Source organism: Nothoprocta perdicaria, unplaced genomic scaffold (assembly GCF_003342845.1).
Source record: "Nothoprocta perdicaria isolate Ctin4 unplaced genomic scaffold, notPer1 scaffold_107, whole genome shotgun sequence".
Classification (NCBI taxonomy): domain Eukaryota; kingdom Metazoa; phylum Chordata; class Aves; order Tinamiformes; family Tinamidae; genus Nothoprocta; species Nothoprocta perdicaria.
Window position 1 is genome coordinate 129,895 of NW_020454172.1, and position 24,178 is coordinate 154,072.

At 39.4% G+C, this 24,178-nt stretch overlaps 1 protein-coding gene across 1 annotated transcript; it reads right to left on the reverse strand.

Annotated features, from left to right (window-relative positions):
- Positions 1-3,383: 3,383 nt before the first annotated feature.
- DDX46 (DEAD-box helicase 46) lies at positions 3,384-22,524 on the reverse strand. Its single transcript, XM_026045523.1, has 24 exons — positions 22,511-22,524; positions 22,241-22,429; positions 21,837-21,977; positions 20,482-20,599; positions 19,444-19,609; positions 19,024-19,175; positions 18,611-18,724; positions 18,069-18,234; positions 17,482-17,602; positions 16,951-17,126; positions 16,373-16,494; positions 15,676-15,754; positions 13,784-13,866; positions 12,859-13,023; positions 11,961-12,123; positions 11,228-11,421; positions 10,582-10,719; positions 9,959-10,108; positions 9,224-9,421; positions 8,452-8,670; positions 6,556-6,700; positions 5,810-5,883; positions 5,006-5,084; positions 3,384-3,966 (listed from the first exon to the last, which is right to left on the reverse strand). The coding sequence occupies exons 1-23, from the start codon at positions 22,522-22,524 to the stop codon at positions 5,037-5,039; spliced, it is 3,135 nt and encodes a 1,044-aa protein (XP_025901308.1). The 3' UTR covers positions 3,384-3,966; positions 5,006-5,036.
- Between the last annotated feature and the right edge of the window lie 1,654 nt (positions 22,525-24,178).

Here is a 24,178-nt window from a genome sequence, read left to right on the forward strand (position 1 = left end):
GGGCGGGGAGCGTGGGCGCTGGCGCGGCAGCGCCGCCGAGCCGCGTTCGCGCGGCTTCATTAGCTGAATTAAGCCAAACGCGTGCAGCTTTTCCCCGCTGTTTTCGTACATTCGAAGTGGGGAGTCCTGCCTGCACTAGGAAACACGGGCAAAGGGAAAAACAAACCGGACTCTTGGCGCGATCTTGGTATAACCTCAGTGGCCGGTGGGAGCGGAGGGCGGCTTGGCCGAGCAGCCGTCCCTCGCTCGGCCCTCCTTGCCCTCCCTCTGCCTCCGGCCCCCTCAGCAGCGTCGCGGACACGAGCCTCCACCACCRAGCACCTAGTCCCTGGCGCTGGTGCTTTTCCAAAAAGGAATCAGAATCGGGGCTCTCCTAATGCACCAGCGGCCCCAGATGATGCTGAACACGTCCTCACAGTCCCGCCGTGCTGTGGGGATGGGAGRTGGAAGGGCCAGGTAGACACTGACCCCACACACCATGACCCGCTCCACACAAGGGGCTCTCTGCCCTTCAGACGAGGGCTTAAAGCATAAAAGCAAAACCTGACCAAAACAGAGAACAAACAACTTCTGCTAGCATCTAATTTTGTTTCCAAGTATTTTCCTCTCCCTCTTCTCTGGAGGGAAGTGCCTGCTGTACTCCAGCCCTGCAATACTCCTTTTCTCGAAGCTCTGCAGGCCCAAAATTGCTGTGTAGAAGCGTAACATTCTGCCAGGAGTAGGGTCTGTGGGGTTTTTGCCACTGTTCGCTAATGTAGGCAGGACTCCTCGCTTCCAATAATAAGAAAGCAGTGGGGGAAAGCGGCACTTATTTAGCTTAATTTAGCAAATGATCCAGTATGAGCCTCCTTCGGGCTTGCTGTTTTCCAGTGCTCCTTGGAAATGCCGCTTCAGAGTGAAAGTAGTGGAGTTCAAGTATCTTCCTGATGTCCTGTTATTTTCCTCTTTAATACCTAAGAGCAGAAGGTGATGGGAGACAGGGCGCATTCAGTCTCATTTATCTCWAAAACATTTTGAATGCAAAAAAATGCAGAAACGGGCAAATAACACTCAGGGAACTTGCAGGGGAAGCACCAGGAGGTCCCATTCCCAGAGTCCCAACACAGCTTCCGAGCCACGACTGCCATGGTGACATCCTATCCGTTTGACAATAAATTATTCAAAGTGATTGTTTCAAGAAACACACTAACACACACAGGCAGAGAAAACATATTTTAGTTGAGATGCAGGACTTCAGGACTTAAACGTGTTTGTGACCGTAACCTTCATTCTCAGAATGGTAAAAAAATACATATATATATATAATTATATATGTATATAATTTCTTACATGTAAGAATGATATGGCCCCCTCTGTAGCTGGTTATTAATAATTTCTTAACTCGCACTACTTATTTCTGAGATAYGAATTAATTTAGCTCTGCTTATATTGGCTAGTTTGACAATTTTGTATCCCTCAGCTCGAATAAAGAAAACTATTTAAATCTGTTTCAAATAAGAGTTCTCAGAGAAGCAACATTTGGGTGGCAATCACTCAGAGTAATGGTCATTTATTTAAAAGCAATTGTTTCCACTGTAGCTTAAAAAAATATGAAAACAAATCTCCCTGTCAAGGACTGTATAAACATTTTACAAAATGTACATTTTGGGACAAATTTGAGCCCAGCTGTGTGCCTTTTATCTTTACATTTTTAGATCGTTCTCCGCCTCTACCCCCGCCATACGGCTACATACGGCTGGAAGCCAGAATTTCTTCTGCAAACGCCCAAGCTCTAAGAACACAAACTTGTTTAAGCTGAGACCATATTTGGAAGAGATCTGGGTCAAGAAAAATAATCAAAAGGGAAGCGCATTCCTGGAGCATCACGTGGCTGGGCCGGGAATGCGCGCACGCGTCGCCGTCCTCGGCACGGGACGCGGCCAGCGCCTGCACCCRCTGCGCGCCCGGCCTCAAGAGTCGCCTCTGCACTAACCTTCACACGCGGGGAGGAGCCAGGCTTTGTGCAGGCCTGGGATGAGGGCATTTGGGTAAATTCAGAAAGGACATTCRGGTGAATGTTAAAAAAGGGCATTCTGAATAGCAATGTGCCATGGATAYGTGTTTCCGTGGCAAAAAAAGCAAGAGCTTTGGCAACCTACCTAGGCACCGTTCTTGCAGCTGTGCATACCTGTCCCTTTAGCTGTATCAACAATGTCAGTGAAATAATGGGGCGAGCAAAGGAAGGAGAATTCCTGCACAGCGCAGGGAAGCAGCTGAGCACGCAGCCCCCAGGCGCCCGAGCCTTCCTCGCTGCGAAAGGCAGCTCTGCCACACGAGCCGCCTGTCGCCTCTCGGTCACAAACCTCCACCTGCATCCTATCAACACCAGACTCGGGTAGACTAAGCAAAAGCGAGCTCGTGATCCAACATAACCTGCTTCTTTCACTTATTTACCCAAAATACTCCTGTTTACTCAAGCACTGAAAGCACAAGCCAGGCTAGAAAGCTGAGCTCGTTCCTCCCTGGGCAGGTAACACAATGAGCTCTGCTTAGTAGTGCGTTTAAAACAACAACCAAACCCACCAACCAACCCACCCCAGCATCAACAGCTGGTGCCAGGCACCGTCCCAAGGAAACAGCCCATCCACGGTGTTTACAAAGATCTTATTTATACTCATTAACACAGTTGGAAGGAACTAAATATAACATTTCTCATTTGTTAATTGCATTTTCTCCCAACTTTTTCCTCTTGTTTCTGTTCTTTTTTTTTCTTTTTTTTGGCTTTGTGTTTGTTAATCTGAGTTTCTTTTCTCCTGGCTCAGATGTATTTGGCTCCTGTTTTAATGTACCCAAACACCTGCCCTGCACCTTTCTTTGCAGCAGCTGCTTCTGAACTGAACCTTGAAGCATCTGATTSTGTTTCTAGAAAACAGCAACCACTGTAACAGGTATCGAACACGTTCCCTGCTCCAAGAAGGACACGGCTAACTGTTACAGGAAAAAAAATGCAGAAGCCATGTAAGAAGGACAGAAAATGAGTTATTCAGAAAGACAGTTTCTGAAAAATATACATTGAAATTATTTTTATTTTTTGCTGGAATTTAAAAAACATAGGAATATTGACATTGCATTTAAAAACCCCAGGAAGTTGAAGATTATACATCGTTAATTCTCAGAAATCCAACAGTGCCAAAGCTGGAAATCACAAAAATGTCTCCATCATGCCTCTTTTCTTTTTAGGGAGTTACCTATATATATATATATATATATATATATGAACATTTTGAAACAAGATTTTTGACGAAATGCCAGACTGTCCAAACTTGAAAGTACTCTTCACTAAAAACATCAAATGTCTCTTTTTTTTTTTTTTTGAGGGGAGTGGGGGGGAAATGATACTGCCAAAATTTAACAAACAAATTTTAGGAAACACATCAAAGCCCACTTTTAACAGAAGGAAACCCAGTGTATTTAAAGGGAACCATAGGTTTTTATTTTGGGTTTTTTTTTTCAATTTTAAGATACATTATTCTGTGTGCTTATCATTCTGCTCAGTGACTTATTTTATCTGTACCAACACTGGCAAGTATTATATCAAGGGGTTTGCTTATCCTAAATGTAACCTGTTAGTTTGTTATRATCATTACTTTCCCTTCCTGCACTGAAAATAGGGTACACTGACATTAGAACAAGACAGTTGTAGGCAAACTGAAAAAATCAGCATTTTGGAAATAGAAGTTGTGGATTTGTACAGCTATGAAGCAATTCACACGATCTGTCTTCACGAGAGTTCAAGCAGTATATACACAGCTACTTTAAAATGACACATTTCTTCCCAACGTGTCAGAAYGTTGTAAGAAAACCTCTCTACAAAAGTCCTCTTTGAAGGTCATCACCTTGCAAGTCTCAGAGCTGCCTGAATGAGAGACAATTCAGACTGCTGCTGCTTCGGCCCCAGGTAAGTACAGACGCAGAGAAGTTAAATATCTAGAATAAGAAGCATTTATCATGTATAGAAACAGTTTCACGGAGGTGAAACCTCAAAAAAGGTCTTGCCTGTCCCAGTACTATGGTAGCTTATTGACCACAACGATAGTCAATATATGTGGAACGGACTCATAAATACTATTACTCAAGTTTGCCTAAAGCCATCTCCTAACAGTAATAAAGACAATCCTGGGTAAAATCACATTAAATGTATATATAAGAACACTATAAAAATTGACAAAGTCATATTTCATTACAAAAGAGGTTTCTCTTTTTTTTTTTTTTCTGAGTAAATCTTTTTAAACTAAACAGGCTTTCAATCTTATGTCATATGAGTGAGGAAAAAAAAATCAAATCCTAAAATTCTGATGTTTAGAAAACAAGGAAAACTATTTTCACTATTTTCATACTACAAAACATTTCACTTTACAAAAAATCCAAAGATTTATTCTATTACCTGGATGATAAAGATAAAATGGGAAATCAAAGGGATGAAAAGATCTCAAAAACTAGATCTCAAGTATTTTGGGGTAAAATTCTCTACTCTGATCTTTGCAGGACTCTCTGACATAATAGGGTGTTTGCACCAGAAATGAATATATGTGGAACCAGCCAGAGAGATGCTATGGATCAGAAGAAAATCCTGCCTTTATTTTGGTGTTTTATCATTATTCCAGTATAAACTGATATGATGTAAATCATCCCCACAATAAGAAACAGGTACATTCTAACAATTTCCAACACAAGCCCCAACACTGTTTAATTTACTCAACAGTATAGTCTGTCAGGAAAATTAAAATCTGTTTTATTTGATATTCTTCATGGTGAAAAGTATATAAACTACACTTTTAAATTAAATCATGCTCTGCCAAAACTGGTTTGCTTTAAGACTTCTAACCTTAGTGGAGAGAATTAAGATGTCTCAGCAAGTATCAATTTTGTGTTAAAAAAATGTCCGCAAGACAAAATAAAAAAAATCTTAATTTACAGTAAGCAGTGTAAACAGCAAAAACAACAGAAGCCACAAAGTTTCACACACCAGCTGCTGGCAGACAGATTCCTCCAAGCACTTATAGAACTTTGTATCTTCCTTTGTTGGTTGGTTGGTATGAATTTTGCTGCAAATAAAGAACAGAATCACAGTTAAAATTGCAACAGGCAAGTGAGTCGCACTAAATGGCAGTAAATCCACAATATATATCATTAAGCAGTTCTTTAGCAATCTCCTTCCTCTAGAAGTGAAAAGAAATGTTTATGGAGAAGGCAACAATTTTTAAAAGGGGCAGAAGAGGAAAGGCTCAGTGAGACCATTTCAACTGACTGCTGAGTTGAAAGGCTACTTGGAGAGAAAAAGAACCAGACAGCACAGTGTGTAATACAGTTTTACTGAGGATCATTCCAGAGAAAGCCAGGGTTTCTCCAACCAGAGACCCCAAAATACAGCTTCTTCAGACTGTCTCTTATTTTGAAAACAGAGTATGTTGAACACAGCTGTTATTAGTGGGCTATGCTGCAGAGCTAAGGCAAGAGATCTTCCCCTTTCTGTTTGATAAAGATGATATTAGGAAAAACAACCAGGGACTGACCCCTTTAAGGGGTCTTGTGACAAAAATCTCTGTTAATGTCCTATCTCCATCTGCTGGCTGGATAACAGCCCTATGCCCAGCTAGCTGACCAGAATAATGTGTTTTTGGGCTCTTCAATGAAGCTGYTTTTTAGATGCTACAGTTTCAGGAGCCTGATAAAAACTGATACCACTGCTAAAGCGTAAACATTTACAGGAATCAGTCTCATAAAGCATTAAGAGAGGCACATTCCTCTGCACTCTCAAGATTTTACTCACCAGTCTGATAAGCTCCTCTTTTATAAGTCGCGTGATTTCTGCCTTTGCTTTCTGTACAGCCAGTTCATTGGCACCTGAAGACACAAAGTGACAGTCTTAGGCTCCTTCTACATGTGAAATGCATGGGATAAACATTGCTGGCTATTTTCAGTAATCCTGTAAAACTTCAGATTTCCTCAGGTATTTGCTGATGAACATCAGTATTGTGTAGATTGCCACAGCTAGGCTGSATTTTAAGAAAGATACTTAAAGCTGATATTCATAATTTACTATCCAGAAATACCTAAGATTAGAGGTTTCTTTGAGAAAAACTCCCAACCACAATGGAGAATTCCATAAACACCACAAGACATGCARAGTGGTTGCAGGTCCCTGATGTCATCTCTTATGCTCTTAGCTTCTTAGAGAAAAAAAGATGAAGAAAAAAAAAGACTCAAATTTTCCCCTAATTTCACAGTAGCACAGGCAACATCTTTGTTCTTATAGTGACTTTTTAACACCACAGTCTATTGCAAATTGTTCCATACATGTTTGCTCTTCTTCTGTGGCCAATCAGTCTTTTCAGGAGCAGCATCTCAACAGTCTATTTCATAAAGTGCACTAAGATAATTGAGCGTTTCTGTATTTCTTACATTATCTGGTCAGTCTGCAATTGAGCATCTAAGGATTATGACTTGAGACACTTCATGTCTAGTTACCAAACTAGAACTATATCCTTAACTGAAACATTCATAAGGAACACTTACTCTCAATAGCCAAATAAATCTTCCGTTCTCCTTCCTTGGGTTCCTTGCCTGGAGGGAAGTAAGTTCCTCTGATTGTAATAGCAGCTTCAGAATATTCACTGATTCTCTGCAGAGCTTCTTTGGATGTAACTTTCCATCTGGCAGTCTGCAAGGGGAAGGATGTGGCAGAATGAAGGAGCAGAAAGGCACCACACAAAATAGGAATYCAAGGGGTGCTTGACATTTTAGATTAACAACAATATCCCACTGCAAAACAGTCGTGTCATTCTGTTTCTAAATTTTCCATAAGACTAAGAAATAAATATTGCCGGTCGCTTTCCAAACACCGTATAATTGTCACACATCTCAATAACATTCTCAAAAATACTTCAGAATGATAGAAGTATCCCATTCATTTAAACAATGAAATTATTACAAAACACTACTAGTTTATTAGAATTTATTTCTAGACTGAGATTTTTTTTTTATTCTTTGTAACTTCTGGGGAGCTCCTGCCTACAGAGGTAAAGAGCTGAGAACAAGAGCGGGGTAGCTCCATGTCTGTGCGAAGGCCGTGCTATTCCTGACGGAAAGAACCATCACCGTAAAGCCCCTGCTCTGCCTCTCACCTCGGGCAGGCTGAGCAAACACATCACATCTCATCCCTTGAGCAACCTCTTTTCCAGACGCCAACTTTGGCAAAGAGCCTCAGAAGGCCACATGCAAGTACCCGGGCATCAAAACTTTCCTGTTACACTGTTCTGCACAGGAGGTGTCACGCCAGCGTTACTCTCACTCTCAGGAATCACTGCACCCACAAAGAAGGCAAAATATGCCACAAGGAAGGCTAGACTATGCACGCCTTACACCACACACGGTGCTATTTAGTGGCTGCACAGTAATTGCATCAGAAGTAGCCTCACAATCAGCTTCCCTCTTGCTTTAAGTAGCTTCAGGTGAGTATTTTACTTACTCTAGAACAGTCCCTGGCATCTCTGCTCTGCGCTAGGCACTTAAACACACATACAATAAAAAGATACGACTCCCTGGAAGACTTGCAGAGATTTTCCAGGGCCGTAAGCAGCAATGAGGATAAATTGCCATTTATCTTCAACTTTTTAGGAATTTCTTTTTTTTTTTTTTTTTTTTTTAAACGAAATACTGAAGAACAAAGAATGCCAGACAGCATAACAGTGAAAGGAGATAAGATTTTTTTGCCTTAGTGCAGCTCTGCAAACAATCTGAAGGTCTACAAACTGCTTCTTTGTAGATGGGAGCATGCAGATAGCAGAGCAGTCACCTCCAGTCCAGCGATAAGCAGCTGGCAGTGTTCTGTAGCCAGCACACGTATCTTCAAAGGGCTACAAGGATCCTTGGCAAAATGGGAAGTCTAGATAGACTGTGTCCTATGAATGAGACACAGCTTGGAACAGATTTAAGAGGATTACTGAGAGCGAAGAGTAACCAACTGATAATGTAAAAGCTTGATAAAATTCAGCAAATAAGAAAGCACCCTGAAGATCTACAAGGACTTTTGCTCAATTCTGTGTGACTCAGATCCTCAGAGGAAAGATGGGGCAGACTAGAGCAGCAACAGACTGCAGGGAAAACCACTGAGGCAATCATAAAGCAAGGAGCAGCACAGGAGACACAGGAGCAGGGTCTCTAAAATACAAGCTAGACGGAGTCAGGTGTGAAAGAAGTCAATGGCTGAGGGTGAAAAGATTTCTGCGTGGTAAGAATTACTTGTTTTCATGATACTCTGTCTACAAGCTGAGAAGTAATCATATGAAATAGTAATTTCAATGAGGAATGATCACAAGAAAAAATACTGGGATAGTCATAGTCTAAGCTGTAAAGTGAGCCTTTGTTAAATAACAGCCATTCAAATTCAATTATAGTAAAATGGTGACTTGCCTGTGGGAAGTCATTGATCTCCAATTCCTCTTCATATCTCTTGAAGGACTCATTTTGCCCTCCATCCTGTTTCTCTTCCTCCTGCTTTTCTATGGGTACGTAATTGAGCTTAGCATTGATTTTTTCAGCCAGTTGTTCTGCAATTGTCTTGGCAGATACAGTAGGAGCTTGGATTGTGCCTCCTCTCAAGATAGCATTTGTAGCCTGCTGCATCACATCCTGTTTAAAAATAAAYAAATAAGAAGGAACACATTCAAAACAAGATAGCTAGAAGTCCTATAGAAGCCAACTTCTGCGGAATGTGAGTTTCATTAAAGATTTTGGCATATCCTGGATGTCCACCTAACAAATTCATCTTGAAAAATTCTCTTTCTCCTCTTTCCTTTTTCTCAGTACCCCCATCACATCCACATACCAAAGATTTTCTTGGTCTTGCTTAAGATCTTATTTACTTACTTTAGAATATTCAACTCAAAATACTTWTGGACATTCCAGACCACATTAACCTGAACTCAAAGGGATTGTGCCTTGTATGCCTCAGCACAGAAGGATGCTCTGAAAGGCTGCCAGGTGAGCCAATTATAACTCACTACTGAGAAAATTACACAATTAACCCTTCATGCCAGGAGAGATAATGAGTTTCTAGTTCTGTTTTAAGCATATTAGCCTATCAGTACAAATTCTACAATTTATGACTGAGCTAGCCCAGCAAATATGAGCTACATATGACATTTATTAAAAAAAAAAAAGATTGCTTTGTAAAGTGTCTGACCTTAAAGTGGAAAGGTACAAATACTTGTGCCTCTGCTCCAAGATTCTTCTGAGCATTGATCCTCAAAGCCAATCTTTTAGCAATTTCCAATTTTTCTGCATTACCAGCTGATGGTGTAGGAACATTTGATGTTCCCGGTGTTCCCATGTCTTTTACTCTTTTCTTTGAATTGAACATGCTTTCAATTTGTTCATCAATCTAAAGAAAACAACAATAATTAAATCATTGCATTTACCATTAGATAATCTTATCATTCTGAAGAAAGAAAACGCTAAGATACACTTAGCTTGCAAAAAGAGCAGACGATCAAATAACCAGGAAAAGGTGTGAACAACTTAGCAAAAGGATTTACCTCTCATTTCACACACACACACAAAAAAAAAAAACCCAAACAAACAAACAAACAAACAAAAAAAAACACCAGCAAAAGATTGACTTTGCAAAGATAAAGGTACCATTTTAGGTATAAAATCCCAGCAAGTCGGGAACATTCTCTCAAGATGTTCACAGGAGAATTATGTATCTTTTATATTAAAGAATATAAAATTCTGTGATGAATTCTGTGAGACCTACTCACRGAATTCATCTAATTAACTCAGTAGCACAGGACATGGAGGAAAAAAAATCCATGCATTCTGCCAAGTGTTGTGTAATATGTGTTGSGAAATAGTGGGAAAAAAAGAAAAAAAAGACACTGAAAATCCTTAGAGAACTTATCTATTTTCAAATGCTTACATCAACAGCTGTGTCTTCATCATCTGAATCTTGCAAGCCAAGAGCTGCTTTCTGTAGTTTCTTTCTTTCATTAGCCAAAGCCTGTTCCGTTTCATCAAATTTAAAACCTTTGCCAGAGAATCCACTGCTTTTTTTAATCATCTTTCCCTCCTAAAAACAAAAAGGTGTATTTTAATACTTAAATACAGATTTTGCAACTTATTTCTAATAGTCATAAAGTAACGATGGAAACATACAAATTACTTTGTAGTTACTTACTCAGAAAAACAAATATCAGACATTTAGAAAGCTCTTCCAAATTTAAAAACTATTTTATAATGCAAAAGTTTTGTTAGTTCCGCAAACAGAAACAATAAACTGTTTAGATACAAACAACAGAACAGATAGAAACAATAGAAATTGGATTTTGTGTGCTCCTCAATTTTTTAAAAAAATCTGTTCTTATATGTGGAAATCAGACTCTGAAGTTGACATTTTCAGTGTAAGCAAGATGGATCAGAGCTCTGATAGAGAGTGCTGTAGAAATAATACACAAGTTGCAGGAAAGAGCTTTTATGTGAATTTTGATAAGAACCAAAGTGCCACTTACAGAGCTGGCCTTTCCCCCATCATAGTGTACTTACAGCCTTCTGCTGGTCTTTGAAGTCAGCCCAGAGTTTCTCCAAGTCGGCAGGAATTGGAGTCCCAGACAACTCCAAAGCCTTAATGATATCTCCGGCGTACCGTGCTTGATCCTCAGTAATGAACGTGTATGCATATCCCTAGGCAATTTAATTTTTAAAAAAGTAAGGAAAAATCTATAAAGACATTTTAACTTTTTTTATTATTATCTTAGCAAGAATAGAGAACAAATAATGTGATTTTCCAAGGAATTGATTAACCACAGATGGTGAAAATCTTTTCTTCTCAAAAGAAGTCTTTCCTTTCAATCTCACTATGGTTGTAAGTTTGAAAGGTAAAATCGTACACATTGGTAGAGCATATTTCCAAGAGTGAAAATATAAATTTTTCAGCTACAAAGTGGAATTTAAAAGGACATTCCCAAACMGGAAGCATTTATAAACTGCAATTTCTCTAGTATTAAAAATTCAGTCTGTATTTCACCCATAAGCTCTCAAAAAACCTTAAAGACATTCTAAAGGAAAGTCCTATTTCCATCAAAACATATGAAATACCGTCCTCTGTGGCTACCCCTTGTGAACACCTTATCAACAATACACATGGCAAAATTTTCAGCAAAACACCAAACAAGCAACTGATTTTACATACTTTATTGCCAGCTCGTCCAGTTCGGCCGGCTCTGTGCACATAATCCTCATAATGGTTGGGACAACTATAATTGACCACCAACATCAATTGTTTCACGTCCAAGCCCCTTGCAGCTACAGATGTRGCCACCAGAAGTTTGCAAATTCCATTCTTGAAATCATTAATTATGCTGTCCCTGTCATATTGATCAATACCTGCAAGAAACCAGACAAAAAGTTGAGCTCTGCTGTTTATTCCCTGGTATTGGCTTTCTTGCACTAARTGAACAGTCATTTTGTGCTTACTTGCTGTTGTATTTTCAAGAACACCGTGTAAAGAAATACTCTAGGATGGGCAATATTCTGGAGAGATTTCCTCCTACTACTGTACTTCGTCATTTATATCCCTACTTCAGGATAGTGAAACAACTGCCATTATTGTGGGATCTCAAAAGAGTCACATAATGCTCCCCATACAATGCTCCTCCGAGTGGTTTGGCAATAGCAGGTAGTCTAGTGGGCAGGACTGCCAGAAGTGCCAACTCTCAGTTCACAGTGCTGCTGCACTGAGAYGGGATTTGGCATCTAACATGACATATGTAACAGCAAAAAGTAAATCAGGAAAGTTCTGATGTCCACTTGAAACTATGAAGCAAAACTTGCTTGGAAGAAATACTTGGAAAAGGTACTATTTAGAAACGCACTTCTCTCTGTAATTAACAAATACCAATATTCAAATTGGAAGTTAACATTACCTCCATGGAGAGACAAGCAAGGATAAGCAGCTTTCATTAAATCTTTTAACAGACCATCGGCATGTTCTTGTTTATCTACAAATATGATAACTGAGCCTTTCTCCTGATAGAGTCCCAGTAGCTCAAGTAACTTCAAAAATTTGTTCTCCTCTTCTATGACAATCTGGAAAAAAATACACAGAAAAATATAGTAAAAGCTGTATCTGGAGTCATTAGACACAATCAGGGACATAAAGCAGAAGTTAAGCAGCTTCACCTCTCGATTTATGCTATAACCATGCTCTGAAAACCTTTCCTGTGCTTTATTTTGTTAGTCAAAGAGCAACAGAATACAAACTAAAAACATTTCAATGCAAAAAAACTCATTCCTATTTCAGTCACATATCTTTTTTAAAGGAAAATATATTCTGTTGATATTTGATATGTGATAAGACTGCACATTACAGTGTTTGCAAATTAAAATAACTTCATTACCACTTGAATCTAAATACGCTAAAAGCTGTCAAAGAAACAAACTCTACTACCCATCAATTCTATTTAAAATATTGGTAAATTTTTGTAAATCCTGTTTTTTTTTTAATATGACATTCCTTACTTCCAAAAATTGTACCTCCCCATTTAATGCAAAAAGGAAAACAAATCTTATCAGCATAAAGGGAATTCATATATGTGAATATTTATATAAAGGTGTTAATCTTCCAGTTGATGTGTCAAACTGCTGCCAAGAAACAGAGTGAAATAAACAGAAGAAATGTGAGCTTGTGTTCAGTAAGGTCACCCAAAATTGAGATATAAAAATGACCAGGGTACGTTTATTTTCTATTTATATTCAATATTGCTGGAAATACTCTTTTGCTTGCAAAGCAGAAGATAAATGAGGTAGATGTGTGATACTCACAACGTGTTGCTCCACATCGGAACAGACAACACTTCTGCCTCCAACCTGCACTTCTATGGGTTTGCTCAGGATCCTCCGAGCTAAAGCCTCCATAGCTCTGGGAAAAGTAGCAGAGAACATGACAGTCTGACGATCAGGCCTCACGTTGTCTACAATGCGCATGACCTGGTTTGAGAGAACATTTCTGGTTAATACCAAAGAGCTGGGATTGAACTTAACACAAGGACCAAGCAGTCTTCTCTAAAGCTAGAAGTCACCTAAATCACACAGAACGACAAATGTTTCTTTGGAGGCTTTATATTGGGACTCTGGTGGTGTGACTGGAAGACAAGCAGAACATCCTGGACTCGACAGGAGGTTGAGTAGCAGCATGAAACGCTAGAGGAGCCCCAAAGAAACGTTAAACATGCAGCAGAAACCCCCGAGCTCAGGAGACAAAATAGGAGAAYATTCAAATTTTTACAGAACAAAATAGTCTAATGGTAAATGAAACAGCCCTAGATATCAAAAGTTGCTGGCAAATGTTGTCTTTGTCAGCAACATTTCTATCAGTTTGTTCCCGTCTCTTGCAGGACATTGCCAGGAGGCTTCAGAGGCTTTTTAAACAGGCTACACCTACTTATGAGACACCTACGCAGGATTGAAAGACATAGTAAAAAAATTCTGCAAGTGTCCAAACCAAGAATGCTGGAAAACACACTTTTGAGCAAAACTATGTGCTCTAACTGACAAAAAAGTCTATCAAAATCAAAACCTGTGATGCTAATACAAAAATTAARGAGTTGCTTTAAACTGTCATTCCTAAACAGAACACATTAATGAAAAAGCACTTGACATCTAAAGAAAAAAATAACACAGATTCTTGCTAAATCCTCTAAGTGAGAAAATAACATCTTGTAGGAAGGCCACTCATGTCATTAATTACCTGAGGCTCAAAACCCATGTCAAACATTCTGTCTGCTTCATCAAGTACAACGTAAGTGACTCGGCGGAGATTTGTCACCCGACCTGTGAAAGGAGAGGAAAAAACACATGGGAAACAAAATCAAATGGAAATCTATTTTCCCTCAGGAGTAATCTTTTTAAAATGTTATAATATTCTCTCTATCTTCTAACAAACGCATTAATTATTTTTTTTTTAAGAATTCACTGAGCGTGAATTTTAATTTCTCACTTTAAGCACATCTACATTCTGGGAAACGTGTAAGTATGCATAAGGCCCTTTATTTTGTCAAACTCTTCTCTTGCATACCATCATAGGGCCAGAAGAACCTGTAAAATTCAGAAAACAGCCCTCGCCAAAACACATCATAAAACTAAGACTGAGATGAAGCAAGGAGCCACATCAGCCATTATCTGACAGCGCCACCTAGAAAAAAACATATTAGAGATTACAGCGCATGTGTGGAAGGCAAAGTCCAGTGCTAACTGTTGCAGCCTCAGAAAAATTCCTTTTATACATCTGATTGCTTCCTCAGAGCTAGAAATAACTACTTGAGGGTATTCAAACGAGTTCTAGTTAACTGCTAATRCTATGCATACTATAGAGAAAGCAGTTTGTTTTCAAAATGGATATATACAGATTGAAAGCTACCCAGAATAGTTACTAAGTTTAAGAGTAAGAACCACCCCAAATTCTGGGACAGCTGGAAGTAAAACAAGCAAGTTGTGTATATGTTAACGTTTTGAAATGACCATGGGTGAGATAATTAACACCCTTCCCAGACAAATAGCYAGAAGTTCCCATTCATGAGAAGCATTTAACTCAAGGGTTTAAGAATCACCTTTTCAAAACAATAACACACAAACACTTTTAGTTTCAAGGGCAATGACATTGTTGAGTGCTCTCAGAACGGAAGCAGAATTTCCACATTTTCTGCACCATCACTCAAGACTTTTCAAGCTAAAGCAGAATCTGGTACTTGCTACTTCAGCAAATTGTAGCTGAGTCCTCAAATTATTTTTCAGAGATTTAGTGCTGCATTATTTTAAGATACTGAATTCACAGTTAAGTAAGAAAATAAGTATTTCTTAAATATGCCTTAAAAAAATCTATATAGCTGTTTAACACATTATCGCCTTCATCCCCAAATAATAACTTCCTAAAATTACTTGGGAACAGCATTAATGTACCTACCTTTGACGATTTAAGTCTTGGAAGCCCAGTTCTATATGTCTTGAAGGTACTTTTTCCACAGAAGTTAAATAATGTCAACAGTTTAGTAGAGGTTTTGATGTGGAATATTTTAATAATAAAACTTTATCTAATAAGCATGCAATGGTTACACTAGGACAAAACCTCTTAAAGCTGCAGTGTCTCAGTTTAATCAGCCTGAGCATTCGATGCAAGGGCAGTTCTTTCACATTTACGCACTCATTTAGGGAGGGCTGTTTCTTTTTGTTATTTTTAATCAACGCAGGAAGACAGAGTCAGACACTCTGAGTAAAAATGGTAACTGCTGAGTTGCACTAATGATAATGAAAGATCAATGAGCAGTCAAAATAAGCAACTGCGATGTAAATTGACCTTTGTCTAAATAGCCTGAAGTTAAAAAAAAGAGCAGCACGTTTTAAGTTGTAAACACTCTCAGAAACTCGTCAAGAATTTCAAAATTCCTGACTCCCCCCACCAAAATCAAACCAATAAACAACTAAGGCTATTGCTAGTACTAAATATTCTCAACAGTTAGATAGTGCAGCCTGAAGAGATATAAGAAAATTCCATAAGACCATTTATCAAAATACATGATCTTTTGAATTTGTTAGAGTTACACAACAAATATATAAGTTCTCCACAGGAGAAAGTTTTCTACTCACCATTGTTAGCTGCTAACATGTCAATCATACGTCCAGGTGTACAAACAATAATTTCAGCACCTCTTTTGAGTTCAGCTATCTGATTTTAAAACACAGTAAACTTAATTTAACAAAACATYAGAAGTGTTTTCATTTAATACAAGATGCGTGACCTTATAAAGAATAAATCAACCTGCAATATTTTTTGTCACTTTTTGTCTAGCTGTTCTACTACTGCACATGGTTTCTTTTAGAGATTCTCTGTACTCATTTCTTTGGAAAACTTTGCTATCTGAGAGTGATCTCTGACAATCTAGAATCAGTGCCATTAGAAGTACATTTTTTACCAAGGATACAACTTCTGTTCAGTTAAGGACCTATAGGAAAGCCTACATATTACATTAGGGACAACTGATGTGTCCACTACTACTAATAAACTATGTTCCATCACACACAGTCACAGAACTTTGAAAATCTTCTCTCTAGTTTCCATAAACGGAAGGAAAGAAAATATCCCTTCAAAGTCATCTCCAAATTAGGCTAACAATTATGATTTGATAAGGAATGCACTACCATTCACATAGAGAAAATCCAGAACAAAAGCTGCAAACAAGGTCTGGATTTAGGGAAAGAGAAAAGAACTATATTCACTATGAAAGCAACATTAAATAAAAACAAATGAGAAACATTTGAGAAACAAGTTACTTAATTTGTTTACCTGTTCGCTGATTCCTGTTCCTCCATACACACAGACAACTCGAAGTCCAAGCGTCTTTGAGAATTTCTTACACTCCTTGGTAATCTGCAGAGCCAACTCTCGAGTAGGTGTCATAATGACCGCTGAAAAACAAGGAGTTTTGTCATCCACAGTAATATAAGGCATGCTGTTACTTATATGATAAAATATAATCCCTTGTAATGAAGTTTAAATCATTTCTGCTTAGTCTTGTGCAATTACTRTACGATTTACTTGTGTGTGTTTTTAAAAAACACAACTTTGGAAGAGCTAATACTGTACAAAGATGGGGCAGAAACCTGGTCAAAGTTTTCAAAAATCAAGAAGTACAGCCCCCTTCCAGATACACGGGTATCTGTGTAAGTGCTCAGTGTAAAGCCCTGTCATCACAGAAATTTCAGTAACTAATTTTTAAAAAACGATACTCAAACTAATGGATGTAAAAGTAAGTAAATATAAACTTAAGTGCCCTCTGTAACACCATCAAAGAACTGAAGACCCTTCTAAAGGGTATGCATGACTTTATTTAAATCACAGTTCTGAAAGCAAAAGCTTTTTACCTATAGGACCTTCTCCTTCTTCTAACGGCCTCTGATCCATAATGTGTCTAAACATGGGCAAAAGAAATGCAATAGTTTTTCCACTTCCCGTTTTAGCAATGCCGATCAAGTCCCGTCCATTCATGATTGCTGGGATAGCCTGAGTTTGAATGGGAGTGGGCTTTTCATAGCCATGTCTTAAAGAACGGAAGAGAAAAAAATATTAGAAGAACAAAATTGTGATTCATATCTGCCAAATCCTAAGTCCTGATGAAAAAAAAGTAAAATATATATTCATATTTGCATGTATATACAGTGCCATTCAAAAAATAGAGCTCAAAAATGAGCAAAAAATTGTTACAAATGGCAYGACAACAGTTCAATGCTGAGTGAAAGCCATTCTCATGATTGTGCACATATCCTCTACAAAGATGGTGCACATGGAATTAAACAATGAAGAAACAATGTTCTCTCATAAATACATGACAGATCACACTGAAGAAAAACGAAGCGTGATATAGTTCCTATTTGAACATATATTGAACCGCTTACTTTTTGAGGGCGGAGAGAATCTTCATGGAAATACCACATTGTACCCAAGTTTTTATCGGTTTGGGGCAGCCCTTTCCTTTCACTGTAATTCCCTCCAATTCCAGTCTGTACACATTCACCTCTGAAAGAGAGCTTGCATTACAATGCAGTTGAACATGRAATTTCTCTATTATCTTGACCTATTAAATTTCTCTATTACCTATTCTTGATCTGCCTCAGAAYATGAAACACAAATTTTATTAACTCCAGAAGAATGACTTTTAGATTATTATATATAGATATGAGGTAGAGGGGAAAAGACTTGAGCAAGTTTTTCACTCAAAACCTCATGTATAATCATGCAAACTTATCAATAATACTGTGACCTAACTGACTCAGGGTTTTTTCTCTATCAAGTTGCTCCAAAGAATCTCCTCTTGCCTTCAAATTCTCTTCAAAGTTATTCTGCAGTCTTGAAGGAACAATGATTTTTCTTTTCTTTCTTCAAAAATTATATCCCAAGAGAACTGGCTGTTTCCTTGAACATAAAAACCCRAGACATTTTTCTTTAACAGTACCCAAGACGTTCTGGCTGTATTTGACATTACCTTCTTGAGTCATTTTAGCTAGTTCTGGCACTTCAACATAGAAGTTTTTCCTGAAGGGCTCATATTCTATCTTTCCGTGATCCACCGGTTCCAGCAGCTTTCTCTGCTTGGTCTGGTAGCCAGTCAGGGCAGTCTGAAGATCAACTTCCTCCTCTTCTGAGGAATACTGTATGATTACATTTAGCATATAAGTTACTGTGAACAATTTTCTAAGAGGTTCTGTGCTTGCATTTATAGAAAAGCTTTATTCAAAAGTTAAATTTAGTTCTTCTTTCCCCCTTTAGAATGCATGCTGAAAATTTACTCTTATGTAATCCCCCAATCATTCTTTTATCCATTTCTTTCATTTTCCTCACAAACCTAACTTTCACCATGTTCTACATCACTTTCCTGATGTCAGAAATACTACAGGGTGTAGTACACTGTAGCCTTAGACAGAGTGAAACTCCTTTCTATTCTTTCCTTAATGGCAAAACAACAACATCTACCTCTCATCAGAGCCTAAAAACAGGCATAGTAGCCATACAGGACAAGTCAGTTACCTCCATTGCATCCTGGTCATTCTCCATGAGCTCCCCTTTCTTCTTCTCTGATTCTACGGCTGCCTTTTTAGTTGTCACCACAGTTACTACTTTGGTAACAGTTGGTCCAGTTTTCTTTAAAAAAAAAAAATCATGTTATAAAACAAGACATACTATATAAAACATAAAGAATACATACGCTTCTGAAGGCACTACGTTTTTTTCCCCCACTTCTTTTGATGAAATTTTAACAGGAAAATGCTSATAGCTTGATAGCTAACTCATGGAAATAGAGTTATATGTATTTTACACTCCCTTTCTCTAAATTATTTCCTGCTCTTTCTGCATATTTCCTCCCTTAATGTTTTTTTGTACTAAGACAGTAAAACTCTTTTTAAATGAAAAATACTATAAATCCTAACAASTGATATTACCTTTTCACTCCCACCTCCACCTTTCACACTTCTCATATTGAACTTCTTGACCTCTTCTTTAACTTCTTCCATATAAGCATCCAAAGGATCTAATTCTTCATCTTCAACCTCACTGCCTTCTTTTTCTCCTTCTGCAGTTTCCTCTTCATCATCTAATATAAGCAAGAAAAGTGGAAATAAATCAGGGAAAGAGTATTCATATATGTATTAAATTATTCCTGTGCCAATAAAATTGTCTGTCTACTTTTATTACTGCATTTTTCCTCACCCAAATTCCTCCACCTCGTTAATCTCAATTGTATCTTAAACTATCTGAAGTCATAACCACATTTACCCTCTATTTTATAGCTTACATTCTGAAAAAAAACCCCAAAATAGTAACAAATGTATTTTAACTGTGATACATTGTAAATTAAATACCATCATCATCTTCCAAACTCCACTTTTTCCCTTGTTTCATCTCTTCAATTTCCTTTTTCAGTTCTCCTATGTTTTCCATAGCCTTCTTGCGTTGCTCTTCCCTCCACTTCTCCACTCTTTCTTTTCGTTTTCTCATTTCTTCTTCTAGTTTGTTCTGATCGAAATTCTACAATAAAAATAAAAAAGAAAACAAAAGTGAAAGTTAGTAGCTACTGGGTTTAGTCTGTGCTCTGTCAGACAGAACTTCAGCTCAATTAAGCTTTGTTTTAGCATGCAGCAGAAGTCTGGACATCCATAAACTTGTAACTATAGAAAAAAATGAAAGATAYTGAGATCAACAATCACACTTTCAAATGAGAAATTTAGTTTTCTGTGTTATTTTTCAAGGTAACAGCTGGCAAACAATTTTTCAAGTAACTACTTAAGGAATTTCACTTTACTTACTAGGAAAAATATTCTACAACAATGAGTTTCAGTTTATCTTTGCCTTTGATCTATAAAAGGTTGAATAATTATTACGTTACCCTCTATATCTCATAGTCCTTTGAGAGGAACAAACTGCGATTGCTCAAGTATGGGCTGCCCTCACTGACAGGACTGCCACTGTTAATAAAAAGGGCTGAAAGTGCTGGTTTTCAGAAGAATTAAAATTACTAAACCAGGAACTTTTCACCTGGACATATCTTTCCATAACATGACACTAAGCAAATTAAGCTTCTCTTTCCTTTTGTTCTTTGATTCTTGCCAAGTTCCAGTGGCCAAAAGATTTTTCAGCTCCTCTATCAACACCTAGAATGTGAAAAATGAGCTGCCCTTCATACCTTCCTATGGTTTGCAGTGTAAACAACTTGAAATCTTGAGCTGAGAAAAACATTCCTCCTGCCAAGAACTAAAAGCCAACCATAACAGGAGTCTACCAAARGGAGTACAGCAACTAACTCTCTAATTCACTGGAGATTTTGTCCGGAGCTAATATGTGGGTTTCTTTTGTTACTAAAACAATCTATTAGTTAGAAAAAAAACTGGTAAGATCATTACCTCACTGGCCACAGTAGGTGGAGGAGCATCTTTTTCCTTTTCTTCTTCTTTGTCATCTTTTTCTTTTTTCTTCTCTTTAGAAACTTCCACACCATCAGTTTTTTCTTTAGATCTTGATCTAAAACGCAAGATCAAAGATCATGTGTATCAGACTTAGAGTGTTCTGGCTTTTCTCAGGAGAATATACATGTGCTGAACAGAAACAAAGCTATTAACGCCATGAACAGGATTCTGGGTTTTACTATCTTACAAAGCACATTTTGCCTCCCAAAGAACCTTTCAATTTCATGGAATTATTTCCTGTAGCTGTCAGAAATGTACAGAAGTTGTTGCAGGCTTCATTTTCAGAACCCATGAGAGTGAAACTCTAATGGTTCTACAGTTCATTTTAAATATCCTTGAAGACAGCATTTAGAAATGTAGAAAAGGGATTAAAAAAAAAWGTCTAGTGCATTTCTAGAGACATGTACAGTGATCGAGCACCTTGCCCTGGAATTATCTCCGAGCACTGGCTGAAAGACCTAAAAATCACGTCCTCCTGACGAAATATACAGATTAGCATTAATTTTATATGTATCACAACTATCAAAAACATCTTTTGTGAAATGAGTGCATGAGACACTGAGCTGAGACACAACTAGCAACACTTAAAGCTGATATTACTATTCTCCAATAATTTATAGCACTTCATAGTTTCTTATGCTCATAAACCCATCTAAACTACAATGAAAACAAAGATAACAAAGCTTTAAGTGAAGCAGTGTCAGGCATACAAGTGACGATCATAAAGTCAATAAAGTACACAAGTACTAGAAAATATTTGCATTCTACACTTACTTTTAAGCAAACAGTCCTTTCTCTCTAAGTAAAGCAAATGATAATGTCCTTAGCACACACCAGAGAGTGCCTGTATTTTATCAATTTGCTAATACATGCTGGGCGCAAAGCATTATTTATTGGAGCATTATATACAGGAAGGAGAGGCAGCAGTGAAGCGCTAACAAGACCTCGGAATGAGGTTCAGTCTTAACTCTGAAATTAACTGCTCTTTTTGGTCTTAGGTGCCACAACATTAGCGGTAAACCAAGGCTTGGATCTTTCTTACCAAGCTGCAGGAGAACCAATTAATGCAAGGCTTTATTAGTATTCACCATCTTCAAGTAGGGAATATTTACACATTTGATCCAGGAAGGCACCTTAAGCAATGGGAACCACAACAGAGCATTTGCTGAATATTCTCTTTGCTTCACAAACCAAAGCGTCACGTGCTTTGCCTCATGATTCCTATGTGGCTACCAACAGTTTTACAATCAATATCGTGTCAACAAACCACAGTTATCAGGRAACACAAATACCTGTTTTCTGTTTTCTTGTTCTTGCTCGGACTAGGGGATCGAGACCGTCTCCCTCTACTTCTGCTTCTAGAGCGTCTTCTCTCTCGGCTCCGGGATCTTCTTCTCTCCCTGCTCCGTTCCCTTTCTCTACTTCTTGAACGTCTACCACAGAGCAAAATGGCATTTATTTAGGATAACATAAATAATCTTAGACTGATCTGAAGGAACAGGTTGTGAAAGGAATCCAGCACTGCTYAAGGACACTACAAGTTTACAAACTCCTAGATGTCATCTAATATGTAAAAGCAAACTAAACAGAGTAAAATCTATCCCAAACACCACCAAAAAAACCCCAATTATATAGAACAGGAACATCCGTATGCAGGTGCTTGGCATTTTTATGGATAAGGAGCCCTATCCCCTACCTTTGCCGCTTCCTGTCGCGCGACCGAGACCTCCTCTTGTCCCTGCTGCGCGACCTCTCCCGCCTGCGCTCCCGGTCCCTGCTCCGGGAGCGCCGGTCGTCCCCGCGCTTCCCTCTCTTGTCCGACGGAGAGCGACTCCTGGAGCGGCTGCCCGAGCGCCCGCGCGACGCGGAGCGCTTCCGGTAATGCCTGATTGGGAAAACCACACGTGAAAAGAACGTGAGCACGAGAACAAAAAATGCCATCAAAACATGTATTTGTCACACTTACATGGATAGCAGCATAGCCCACTTACCTTAATTTCTTGGATTTATGCAATTTCTAAACAATTTTTTAATACTCTTGCAAGCAAAACTAACATGCACATATTCCTAATAACAGCAAAATTAGATTTTTCCTAGTTCTGATATATCATGGAAACAAAAGCAGCCCTTTTAGAAACATGCTGAAGAAGGGAAAAATGACCAAACTGCAATCAAATGAACACATAATCAGGAGCACACAGCAGGACATCTGGCRGCAACGGCCAAAGCCTCTCTGAGGTTTGCTGGCACCACGAGGCACCCCTAAGGCCACCAACTGCCACAACAAAACCCTTAAGAAGTTACCAGGGCTCCAAGGGGCTGTGATGGAAACACAGGTCTCCTCTCCCCACTAATTTGTCTGTCCCAAGCAAACCATGGTATGGGGTAGAGCTAGGATTTCTCCTCAAAACTCTTTCCCTCGGTGAACAAGTTAAGAGGGACTTGCATTGGGACCATCTCCTCTTCCTCCGACTCCTGATTTTCAGCGAGAATGCCAGAAAAATCCCCTCCCTCACCCTCTAGTTATCCAAGAGCGCAGACCCTTTCAGCCCACCAGCCTGATGGTAGCGTGTGGGAAGCAGGAAAAGGCAAAGAAAGCAAAACCTCAAGCCCTTGGCCTCAGGCCCTTGGCTTCTCTCTTCCCCTTTCCTCATTACCAGGYCAGCTTATATTACAACTGTATCAGCACTAAAAATAATAGTTCATTTCAGTGCGCTGCTATATTTAGGTACCATGCACATGTGGAGTTGCAGCACTATGGATATACTGCCCATCAGCAGTACCACCGAACGTGCAGGACGCCTGTCAGGGTCAGACACCCCCAATTTCTTGCCCATCCCTGTCACTAAGATGCTGTTCCSTGTGCTCCCTATCCTGGATTTGCTCCTGCAGGGCGCAGCGAGGCTGGTGTCTCATCCCAGCGCTCAAAAGCGCCTCCAAAATTGGCACAGATCAGGGGRTGGGGCATTGGGGAGCATCAGGACCTGCAGGACCCGCTTGTTAAAGATCCATTGAGCAAAAGGGGATAATACATTTGCCCTCGGTGAGCTCTCAGCCGCTAACAGTGCCGGGGGAACCAGTCTGGGGCTAAGAGAGCTCTACGTGGGCCAGCCGGGCACAGCTCCCCTGTGATTCCCCACCTCCCAGGCAAAGCTAAATTCCAGCTCCTCCAGGCTCCGTTTGGATCAACCTAAATCCGGGATGTCTTCGCAGCACTGGGACAACAGCACGTGGGGGCACAAGGCATCCTATTGTTGTCGCGTTGCTGTTTCGTCAAATAGTACAGTAAAATTAAGCTAATTAGCAAGGGCGAGGCTAAACCCGCGGTCACAGACACTGGGCGCTGTAACGGGGCTGTGAGGAAGGGTCCGACCCCGGCCAGGAAGGCCCGGGCACCGGGCTCGCGCTCGGGCCACGCGGCCGGGACGAGCCCGCTGAGCACCGAGCAGGACCCGTGCCCGGAGCGGGAGACACGGGAGCCCGCGCAGCTCGGAATGGGACGGSGGTGGAAACGCAACGTGACAGCAACGAAAAGGGCAAAGTCGGGCGGTTGAGGACGGCGCTGCCGGCGTTTTCAGTCAACCCGCGCAGGCCCCAGGCCTCTCCCCCGCAGGGTCCCCGTCCCGGCGTGGCG